Here is an 11,865-nt window from a genome sequence, read left to right on the forward strand (position 1 = left end):
TGGTGAATCCTTTCTCTTGAAAAGTTCTCATCTTGGGGCTAGAGAGATGGCGGAGCAGTTAAGAGCACTGGCTGCTCTTGCAGAGGACCTGGGTTTGATTCCCAGCACCCATGTGGTGGCTAACAACTGTCTATAACTCCAGTTCCAGGGGATCTGATGCCCTCTTCTGACTTCAATGGGCATTGCACTTACATGCATTCAGGCATATACACTCAAATGCAAAAAAATAAAATTAATAAATAAAAAGAAAAGTTTCCATCTTGCTGGGGAAGCTGACATAAAAAAGTGTTACAACACAGAAAAAGTGTGCAACGATGGGGGCAGGAGAGCAAGAAGGCACGTCTCCAGGAAAAGGGGAGAAGGGATGTGAGAACAGCTGCAGGTGCCCTTTGAGCTGAGCCTTCTGAAGATGAGTAGGAATTTTCTAGTTTAAGAGGGATCCCACTGAGCAAGAAAAGCCTGTACAAAAGTGTGGACGATCAGGTAGCAGTAGCTGCCCAGATGAGCGAGTTGATTTGTTAGAATGTGGCATTCATTTATGAAGTCATTTATTTGCTCAACAGTGAGGGAGTGAACCTCAAGTGTGCCAGGCAGTGTGCTACACACAGAGGGTCAACACAGGGCCAGGAAGATAGCTCAGTCAGTAGAGGGCTTGTTTTATAAGCATGAGGACCTGAGTTTTGTTCCCAGAACCCATGTAAAAAAATCTGGGCTTGGGGCTGGAGAGATGGCTCTGTGATTAAGAGCAGTACTAGCTGCTCTTGCAGAGGACCTGGGTTCAATTCCCAGCATCTGCATAGTGGGTAACAACTGTCCGTGACTCCAGTTTCAGGAGATCTGATACCCTCTTCTGGCCTCTGTGGGCACTGCATGCACAGGTGCACATACATGCACATGGGCAAAACACTTACACACATTCTATCATCTATGTAATCATACTTTTTTTGGTCTTTTTGAGACAGGGTCTCCCTGTAGCCCCAGCTGTCCTGGAACTCACCATGTAGACCAGGCTGGCCTTGAACTCACAGACATCCACCTACCTCTGCCTCCCAAGTGCTGGGATTAAAGGCATGTGTCACCACACCTGGCAATCTAATCATATTTTACTATTATAATAATATCATGTAATAATATATATGGGCTTGGTGGTGTGTGTTTACAATGCCAGCACCCGCCTAACCAATGAAAACAAGGTGGAGGACACCCAAGGAATGACACCCAAAATCATCCTTTGGCCTCCACACGCATGTGCGTGTGCACACACATGTGCACACACACACAAAGTGAACAACACAGAATTGGTCTGTATCCTTCTGTGGCATCAAATCCACTAGGGATAAAGCTGATCATGAAGCTCTAAGAAGCATGTATGAGAGAGGATGGAAAAAAGGATGGAGTTTGGGATTAGCCCATTTGGTGAATTGTTTGCCTGGTGTATGCAAAGCCCTAGGTTCAATCCCCAGCATTGTAAACTGGGCCTGGTGGCACATGCCTGTACTCCAACTACTCAGAGGTGGAGGCCTCCAGAACTCTTCCTTGTCTATCTATGAGTTTGAGGCCAGCCTGAGATATGGAGATCTGTCTCAAAAGCAGAAACAAAGGAGGAAGGGATAGTTAGGCATGTGAGGGAGAAAGTCGGGGAGTGGGCTGGATCAAGTGGTAAGAGATTTCTGACACCATGCAGGGGAGAGGAATGCTCTTTAGTCTGTCAATAAATAGCTAACCCAGTTGAGAGACGATAGTTCTCAACTTTATCCAATTCTCTCCTCATTATTATTTTCAATGCAGATCTCCATCTCTTCCTTTCATGAATGGTATATTCTTCTAAGGGACTTCTAGCCTGTCACTCTACCCTTCCCTGACCTATGGTCCTCCAGTACAGTGTGATGGTTCAAAAGTGAAGGTCTGACCACATTGTAATGCTCCATGATGGGAAGAATTCCAGGTTGGCCCCATGATCTCTACCTCCTGGCTCTGGTGACTGTTTCATTACACAGCTAAAAAAGATTGTGCTGTTATAGTTCAGCTTGACCTTAACAGAGAGAGCTTCTCTGGGGGTTCTGCCTGATGAAGCCAGCCTTCTACAAACAGATTTTTCTCCCACTGGTAGTAAAGAGGATGCCAAGATGATGAGACACCAAGGGGATCGGACAGGAACAGTTCTGACCTGCCACTGCTGCTTTAAACGGAGACAGGAACCGCCCCATGGGATGACTCTAAGAGGCTCTGGTGACAGCCACCAAGAAGATAGAGCCTTCGGTCCTACAACAGAAAGGAATTGGTTTCTGGAAACGCATCCGGAAGGGTTTGGAAGTAGATTCCCCCCACTCTGCGCTCCAACCAGCCAACCGTGCCTTTAGCCTAGAACACTCTAAACAGACCACCCAACAGTCAAGCCAAGCATGATCTGTGACCTTCATAAAAGCTGTGCCTGACCAGCGGGAGCTGTGAGCACTGCCTCTAAGCCAAAGGCCTTCCAGTCTTTCTCCGCTGCAGTGGGTTACATGAGCATGGAGTGGTCTAGCCTGGTGCCCACTTCCCTCCATAGATCAGATCTGTGAATCCCCATGGCTATCGAGTTCATGGTAACTCATTACACAGCAATAGAAAATATATACCTTCCAGGTTTCTAAGCCTCCAGTAAAACAGCTGTGGATTTATCAAGTCCTGGATTTAATCCTTACCACAGTCCTGTTAGACAGGTATTTTTTTTATTATTATTATCACCATTTCACAGGCGAGGTTCAGTGAGAAATTACATCCTTTTCCTATGGTCACAGCTTGTAAAAGCAATCAGTCTGACCTAAGGCTTCTCAAAGTGCTTCAGACAAATTCAGACGAGTATGCATAAAGTTAAAGACCCTTTCTGATCTGGTTTCTGTTAGCCCATCCAACCCTTGTCAGACACTCCTGTCACTCCCTGCAGTGACTGTCATGTTCCACTGAGACCTTGGGCTTGCATATTTGTTCCTTCTGGCTGCAATGTGCCTGCCCCTTGCTCCATCCCTTTGCCCATTTGGCAAGTTCAAATGATCTTTTGGGTCTTGCCCAGATGCTACCTCCAGGGGAAGCTTTTGAGGACAGTAGTAGAGAGGGTCAATGCCTGCTGTAGCATCTAGTTAGGTTCCCCTAGCACCGCGACTGCCCTTGTCAGACACAAAAAACAGGGGATGGAAATGTTCCCTGAGCTGTGCTCTCCACTAGATGGTGAGCTCCATGCAGGCCAGGGCTGGTGACTTGCCCATCAGTAGATCCCTTGAACAGGCCTTGAGCACAGTGGGAACTCAGTAAACATTCCCCAAAGGAATCAGTTAACAAAAGTGCTTTATAAGAAGCAAAGCGGAAGCACTCAAGGTCTCGAGGCAGGGGAGTGAGCCCCTCAGATCTGTGCCTCCAAGGTCATGCTCAGAGCGGCTCTGGGCACAGGACCGCTCCTGCCCTCACAGGCAGCCGCGGATGAAGGAAGTTCATTTTGCTTTTCGACTTCGGATTTCTTGTGCTGTGTTACTTGACTTTTAGCATTTCTAGATCACATTTGGATACCACAAAACAGCGGAAGCTGTTATGGTAATGGCCTCAGTTTCCCTTCCTGAAGTAGGACCGATGAAAGAGCTTTTAATTTAGTTCTGGACCCGAAGGCCCACTGTAACAGAATTTCCCTGGTAAGAAGGTGTGGGAGGTAGAGGCGCCCCGGGATCCACAGATCTGACCTATGGGGGAACTGGGCGCCAGGCTAGACCATTCCGTGCCATCACTAGTTGGTGAAGTCCACTGAGGTTGAAGACTGGCTTAGGGGCAGGACTTACAGCTCCGAGCTGGTCAGGCAATGGATCACAATATATGTGTTGGAAATTGCTGGCTAGCTACCTCAGTTTCCCTGTCTGTGCTATCCTGAAGGACCAGAGCCACAGCAAGGGGCGCCCCGCGGGGAAGGTGAAGGAGTCAGGTTAAAATGCTTCCAGCCGGCTCTAGGCTCCAGGATCCGCTGAGCTGATAGTGAGGCGCGGGCTCCAGGCTCCGCGGCGGAGAGATCCTAAACTCCTTCCTCGATCCAGGAGGAGAAAGCGGCGAATTGGACCCGGGACGCCAGGCACTCCAGCGCGGGGCAGACCCGGCGCAGCAGAGCTGGGAGGGGCGAGTCTGGGCGCCGCGCACTAGGTGCTCCACGCCGCAGCTCCGGGCACTGGGGGCGGGAAGAGGTGGAGCCACATGGGGAGGAGCAAACCCCGGAGGCCTCGGGCACAGTGGGCAGAGCCAGACCCGCAGGAACCCGAGTCGGGGCGCGCTGCCTCCACAGAGCCAGCCGTCCCGGCCGAAAGCAGCCGCTGCAGCCGGAGCCACCGCCTGATTTCAGTGCACAGCGGGAAAGAAAGGCTTCTTCAATCCCGGAGCTGCCAGGTTACCCGCGCTGCCACTGGCAGCGCCCAGCCGGACCTGCCACTTGGGTCCCCGTTGCGCTATGGATTCCTCGGAGAAGAAGATATCGGTGTGGATCTGCCAGGAGGAGAAGCTGGTGTCCGGCCTCTCTCGCCGCACCACCTGCTCCGACGTGGTGCGGGTGCTTTTGGAGGACGGCTGCCGGCGGCGACGGAGGCAGCGGCGGGGCCAGCGACGCGGGATGGCGGATGAGCCATCCGGGCTGGTGGAGCTGCCGGAACCGCGGGACGAAGAGGACGAGGACGACGAGGAGGAGGCGCTGCCCCAGGGCATGCTGTGTGGGCCCCCGCAGTGCTACTGCATCGTGGAGAAGTGGCGGGGCTTTGAGCGCATCCTGCCCAACAAGACGCGCATCTTGCGCCTCTGGACCGCCTGGGGCGACGAGCAGGAGAATGTGCGCTTCGTGCTGGTGCGCAGCGAGGCGTCGCTGCCCAACGCCGGCCCGCGCAGCGCCGAGGCGCGCGTAGTGCTCAGCCGCGAGCGCCCCTGCTTGGCCCGGGGAGCCCCCGCGCGGCCCAGCCTGGCCTTGACCCAGGAGAAGCAGCGGCGGGTGGTGCGCAAGGCCTTCCGCAAGCTGGCCAAGCTCAACCGGCGGCGCCAGCAGCAGCCGCCGTCGCCTTGTTCGTCCACCTCTTCGTCCACCGCCTCGTCCTGCTCGTCGCCGCCGCGGTCGCACGAGAGCGCGTCGGTGGAGCGCATGGAGACGCTGGTGCATCTGGTGCTGTCGCAAGATCACACCATCCGGCAGCAGGTGCAGCGGCTCCGTGAGCTGGACCGCGAGATCGACCGCTTCGAGGCCAAGGTGCACCTGGACCGCATGCGGCGGCACGGAGTCAATTACGTGCAGGATACTTACTTGGTGGGGGCCGGCATCGAGCTCGACGGACCGAGCCCGGGAGAGGAGCCGGAGGGGGTGACGGTGGCCGAGAAGGGGGCGGAGGCGGCGGCGGCGTCCCTGGACGGAGAGGCGCAGGAGGCCGCGCTGGAGGAGCTGGCTCAGCGCTGTGACGACCTGCTGCGTCTGCAGGAGCAGCGAGCCCAGCAGGAGGTGTTGCTGGAACGTCTGTCCACCGAGATCCAGGAGGAGCTGAACCAGCGGTGGATGCGGCGGCGCAGGGAGGAGCTGGCGGCTCGCCAGGAGCCCCCGGAACCTGACGGCGGTCCGGAGGGCGAGCTGCTGTTGGAGCAGGAGCGGGTCCGGACGCAGCTCAGCGCTAGCCTCTACATCGGGCTCCGGCTCAGTACCGACCTGGAGGCCGTCAAGGCGGACTTGGATTACAGCCAGCAGCAGTGGGACAGCAAGGAACACGAACTGCAGGGCCTTCTCCAGACTTTGCGCACTTTGGAGCAGACTGCGGTGCCACCGGAAGTGGCCTTGGGCTCCGACGGACCCTCGCGGGAACCTCAGCCTCAGACTTGCGCGGAGATGTGGGTAGACCAGGCCCGTGGACTGGCTAAGAGCTGCCCTGGCAACGACGAGGACTCGGACACTGGGCTGAGTTCCATGCACAGCCAGGACTCGGACTCGGTACCCCCTGTGTGCGAATCCCTCGTGTAGGAAGGGCAGGGAGGGAGCCTAGACTGACCTGTCTCTCTTGCTTACAGAGTGCACTGACCCGACCCGCTCTGCTCAGAGACTTGAAATGGGGCCGGGTGAGCTTAGGGCTCTTCCAGGAGGCAGCAGCGTTCCCACGGTGTGGCCCTGGGGAGGGTAGGAGACCCATGCCGGACAGCGTGTGCCTTTGACTCCTCCGGGGTGAGTGTGAAGGGTCAGGAACCGGGAAGCCCCATGAGCCTCCAAAACTCTTTAAAAAAATGAGAGAGAGAGAGAGAGAGAGAGAGAGAGAGAGAGAGAGAGAGAGCTATAGGATTCTTTATCCCAGGTTTTCATATTGGTACTGCTGATGGCAATCTGAGAGTCACCCAACATTGTACTAAGTTTTGACAGTGGAGGATGACACACAGGAGCAGCCTTGCTGGGTTGAGGATTGTTCAACACTTGAAATGGGCTTTGGATTCATTCTTGGTTGAAGTCGACCATTACTCTTGCCCCAACCTGTCATCAGGGTTGATAACTATGTCCAGTGAAAATCTGTTTTAGAATCTGGAGCATCCACCTCTCTCTATTTGTATGTAGCCTAAGGAATTCTGATTCTTCAGTGATTTCCAGAAGCCTCTGGGAGAGAGAGAGAGAGAGAGAGGAGAATCCCTCCTGATTTAAAACAAAACAAAAGAAAAACACCAAGAAAAAATATGGAGCTTTTACCACTCTTCTGTGTGGGAAGGACAGATGACAGTTGGAGCTGTGGTTTGTGACATGAAGTGCTCTTAAAAGAAACACGGATGAAAATGAAATTCCTTGGGTGTTAATTGTGACTGTAAACATGTTAAAACTAGCGGAAGGACTGGCTCCTGATTTAAAACAAAACAAAAGAAAAACACCAAGAAAAAATATGGAGCTTTTACCACTCTTCTGTGTGGGAAGGACAGATGACAGTTGGAGCTGTGGTTTGTGACATGAAGTGCTCTTAAAAGAAACACGGATGAAAATGAAATTCCTTGGGTGTTAATTGTGACTGTAAACATGTTAAAACTAGCGGAAGGACTGGTGTTGGTCTCAGCCTTGCTTAACATCTTTGATGGAACCCATAGTCACCCAAATCCCGATTGTTTACATTTGTGCAGGTTTGGGAATCACCCATCTGGCAAATCACTCCCCTTTTATTTTCTTTCAAATGTTAAACTGTATTGAAGTCTAACTCTGTGCGTCTCCCTGTTAAATACAATGTGTTAACACCCTCCCCTAAATAACCCTGTATTATTATAGAAGTCAAACATAGCCCCTTTGATACAGAAAATCCTGGCAAACATAATCCCGGGTTAAAATTTAATCTGGGCTCTTTGGGATCTGTTCCTGCGAAGGCAGGTGCAATGTCCTTCACTCACGTTGCCTTTTCCTGAACTCTATCACAGTTATTTAAGAAAAAAATAAAAGGGAAGTTACAGATGTACCACAACTCCATTTGCTGTTTTAACGAGCACTCTGGTGTAAACTAAAACTTAAAAGCAAAGATCTTTGCATAGCGTTTAGCTGTTAAATCAAGCTATGTAATTAAAACCAACCATGACTTCATGAATTTTACCCAGTATCTTTGGTGGGAGATAAGTTACTTCCTCAAGTTTAAATTGCAAGTGCCAACTAAATTCAAGTGCAAACATCAGGGTTTACTAAGTAGTTAAGGCCTCCAAAAGGAGCAGGGGTGGGAGACGGCCAAGCAGTCTGATAGGACACCTTGGGTAAACACATTGATGATCCGCAGCAATAGTCATGGTATAGGCGTATTAAAACGAGCCAAGGACTTGAGGCCTGGCCGCACCTCTCTGCACGTGGCAGGGGAGATGTGAGGGTGACATGTCTCATGTAGCTGATGATAGAACTGGGGGGGCATTCAGTGTAATTGTTCCAAAGGTATTTCTATTAAAACTTATCAGTTGTAGGTGGCTGTTGGGCCCTTGCAAGGAGCTAGTTGGCTCATTTCCCTTTAGAACCCAGTACTTCTGAGGAATGTGGATCTAATCTGTCCAGAGGAGGTAACAATGAGGTGTGTGTGTGGTGCCAGGGAAGTGCAGGAGGTTGGTATCAACCTAACTGGTGAGGGGCTGGCTCCAGTTTCCACAACTGACAGGTGAAGTTCAGAGGCGTTGGCTTTTTGCAGCAGTTTCTTCCTTTGCAAAATCCACTGTCTGTGTGTTGCCAATAGGAGCTTGCCTTTCTGAATTCAAATCAGCGTTTGGGCCGTCTCTGAGTTCTTAGAGTCCCAACACTGCTGTCGCTGTGGAATGATAACAGGTGTGCCTGTTTTCAGATTTTCAAATCAAATTGGAATTGAAAGGTTAAAGGCCATTTTCTGGATCTTTTTCAAAAGACCTTACTTGGCCTAATTATGTTGTCGTTTGTTTGTTTTTAAAGTGTCACTTGATGCAGAAAACCAGCCACATACATACTTGGTCCTAAGCATCATTGAATGGAGGAAGGGACCAAAAGAATTCTGTTTGATCACTTAAACACAAAGCTTAATGACAGCTTTTGTTTTTTGAGGCCGAGGTAAAAATCTTCATTGGAGTGGGACAAATGCCACTTGTCTGAACAGTTTATGCCGCCAATTGGCTGACCTGGTGGTTTTTAAAATTATCATGCTTTTTTTTCTTCCCCTCCGGGGATGAAGGGAAGGTGGTTCTTGGACGTTGATTAACTCAGAACACAGAAGTTGGCAGAGCACAACTGCCTGGCAGAAAGGAGCTGTTTTCCTTTTGACTATTATTATTTTAAACTTTGATGGGCTGCTGACGTCAGCAAATATGCCTGAAACCTGTAAGGCAAAGAAGCCACATCACAGGAAGAAGGCCTGTGGGGGTTTAATGGTGCCGTTTCTAGAGCCTTCTCTGTCCTGACCACCTGAAGATGTTTCCCTAGTTAACTCTTCAGGCATCTGGGGAAGCTTTGTGTGTAACAAAGGGCGGCTTGGTCTGCCCAGTTTTGCTTTCATCCAAATCCATTATATTCCTAAAAGGCACCCTCAGTGTGAGTAGGAGACAGGAGAATGTGGGGCAGGAGGAGAGACAAAAGTTCCTTTTGTGAAGAGTTTTTGCAAGCCCTAGAAAGGTTTAAGTATAAAAAGTGTCAAGGCAGTGTGCAGAGGCACTGCCTGATCAGTGCCAAGTGGGTTGTATTTCCCTGTGTATGTGCAGTCCCCATGGTACCAGGGATGAGAGAGAACATTGCAGTCACTGTCCCTGGGAAGGGGACTCCTGCTCTCCAGTTGCTTCCAGGCTTGGTGGAGATCCAGGGGAGGAAGCAGGAAGCCTGCAGAGAAGAGGGCCGCATCAGGCTCCTGCTGGCCAGCCCCATCCTTCTAGAATCAGGACCATCCATTGTTTACTCCTTCTTGTTCCATTCTCCCACAGTAGTCTTCCAAATCCAAAGATCCCATCTGGTCTTAGTATGTTTGTTTGCTTCCTTACATAAAACGTAATTATTGGGCCGGGGAGATGGTTCATTGGGTTAGCCGACACCAAGGATGGTGACCTCAGTTCCAACCCCATGTGGTGGAGTGTGCCTTGGGGTGTACCTGCATACACTCAAGTATGCTGACACAGAATAAATTAATGTAAAAATGTGATTATTTTGCTCATTAGAAAAATTATACACCGCAGTCCTGGTGATGGGTCTGAAAAATAACATGAATAGAAAAAGAAAAAGCACCCCAAATCTCTCACCACAAAAAGCCTGCCTCTGCCACAATTGACCAAAGTTCCTTCAGGACTTACTCTTTTTTTAATGATTTTTTAAAATTTATTTTTATTTTATGTGTATGAGTATTATGCCTGCATGTGTGATAGTGCACCTGTATTGTGCAGCACCTGTGGAGGACAGAAGAAGGTGTCGGATCCCCTGGAACTGGAGTTATGGATGGTTGTTAGCCATTGTGTGGGTGCTGGGATTTGAACCGCAGTCTTCTGCAAGAACAGTCAGTGCTTTTAACTGTTAAGCCATCTTTCCAGGCCCGCTTCAGGGCTTTTTTTAAAAAAAATTGAAGATTCTCTATTTTGCTTTAGTGTTATACACTATAATTAAAACTTTTAAAATTTATTTTTATTTTGTTTATATGAGTGCTTTGCCTGCATGTACATAAATGTATCCATGTCATGCAGTACCTATGGAGACTAGAAGAGGGCATCAGATCCCCTGGAACTGGAGTTACTGATGGTTGTTGGCCTCCATGTGGGTGCTGGGAACCAACCCCAGACCTCTGCAAGAACGGCCCGTGTTCTTAACTGCTGTGTCGTCTCACCAGCCCCATACAATATAATTTTGATAAGATTACATGAATGCTTTGACCCTAGGCTTTGACAGACTACTTGTAAACAGATCCATTCAGCTGGTGAATAGGCCATAGTTTCCATGACAACTCATGTTATCAAATTGCCCTCCCAACTATTATAAAATAGCTCCATAGTAAGCATCTTTGTGAAAGTATATGCTTCCTAGACTCCCTTCTCCCCCCAAAACATTTCCAGGAAGAGAATTCTCACATTAAAGAGCAGATATAGTTGGAAGTTTGATGCTCACTGCCAAATTGCTCTTCATACAATTTATTCTAATTACAACAAGCTAGGTACAAGAGTGCCTCAATTAGCTTTCATTATGTATTATATTTTGTTAAGAAAATAGTTGCATCAAAATTTATTCTTTCATTGTGGCCTCAAAATCGGGGCTGGCCATCACTGTCCTAAAATATCCTTATAACCCCAAGGTAGATCAGCTGATAGAGGTGTTTAGAGGGCTTTGAGTCCAGCTCAGTGGTTGAGCTCTTGTCTAAATGCTCCAGGCCCTGGATTTGATTCCCAGTCACAACAAAAGCCTTTACAAGGATGTTAAGAGGACATAATTTCGGGACCTGGGATGTAGCTCAGTTGGTAGAATGCTTGTCTATGTGCACGAAGTCCTGGGTACCATTCCCAGCACATAATCCAGGCATGGTGGTTCAGGTCTATAATCTTAGCATTCAGGAGGTGGAGGAGGAGGGTCCAAAGTTCAAGGTCATCCTTGGCTACACAGTGAGCTTGAAGTCAGCCTGGACTACATGAGTGTCTCAAAAGAGAAAGAGGGCATAGTATTCTCTCCATTTCCCTCCTCCTCTGAGCATCTATTTACTTACTTGAAATCTTGTCTCCCATCAGAATTGGCCAGTGATCTGAGGGTAAGAGGAGCCAAAACTCCCCAGGAACAGGATCAAGGAGATAACAAAGAGAACTAGATTTATAAAAGCAAAATGTTATCTTTTTCATCAGAGTCTACCGGGAAAGTAATTCTTAGAAGGTGATATCATGAAACCCATTTGATTCTGTTCCTCTTTATACACCTCTACTGAAAAGTAAATCTAAAGAAAGAAACACAAGTGTCAAGTTGTTCATTAATGGCCTCCAACTATTTGGATTTATCTAGGAATTTTCTTTCTAGCTAGGACATTACACTTGGGTTTATTTTTAAATTCTTGTAAAAATATTTTTACTTAGCTTGTATTTTTCAGTTATTAAATTAGTTTTCTTTCTCTTTTTAATTTAGTTATTATTTATTTTGTGAGGAGTGAATGCCATGGAGTATTTTGGAAATCAGAGGACAACTTGTGGGAATTGTCTTTCTCCTTGTACCATGTGGGTTCTGGGGATCGAACTCAGGCAATCAAGCTTGGCAGCAAGCGCCTTTACCCGCTGAACCATTTCACTGGCCCATTCTTAAATCTTGAAAAGGGAAGTCTGAAATGTCAAGCGTGAAAACACTTGCCAAATCTGTTTCCTTAAACAGAAGGGATGGAGGGTGTGTAGGGGAGCCAGTGTTGCACGAGTTTTTCCAGATGCTAGATGTAG

At 49.0% G+C, this 11,865-nt stretch overlaps 1 protein-coding gene across 1 annotated transcript; it reads left to right on the forward strand.

Annotated features, from left to right (window-relative positions):
- Window positions 1-2,753: 2,753 nt before the first annotated feature.
- On the forward strand, window positions 2,754-6,293 carry Rassf10 (Ras association domain family member 10). The gene has a single exon (XM_029556323.1). It carries the CDS (start codon window positions 4,460-4,462, stop codon window positions 5,993-5,995), a length of 1,536 nt encoding a protein of 511 aa, XP_029412183.1. The 5' UTR covers window positions 2,754-4,459; the 3' UTR covers window positions 5,996-6,293.
- The last annotated feature ends 5,572 nt before the right edge of the window (window positions 6,294-11,865 follow it).

Source organism: Nannospalax galili, unplaced genomic scaffold, assembly GCF_000622305.1.
Source record: "Nannospalax galili isolate Female #2095 unplaced genomic scaffold, S.galili_v1.0 scaffold44, whole genome shotgun sequence".
Lineage (NCBI taxonomy): Eukaryota > Metazoa > Chordata > Mammalia > Rodentia > Spalacidae > Nannospalax > Nannospalax galili.

Excerpts from the sequence above, each read along its gene's own strand:
- Rassf10 (XM_029556323.1), top strand. The coding sequence starts at position 4,460 with ATGGATTCCTCGGAGAAGAAGATATCGGTGTGGATCTGCCAGGAGGAG.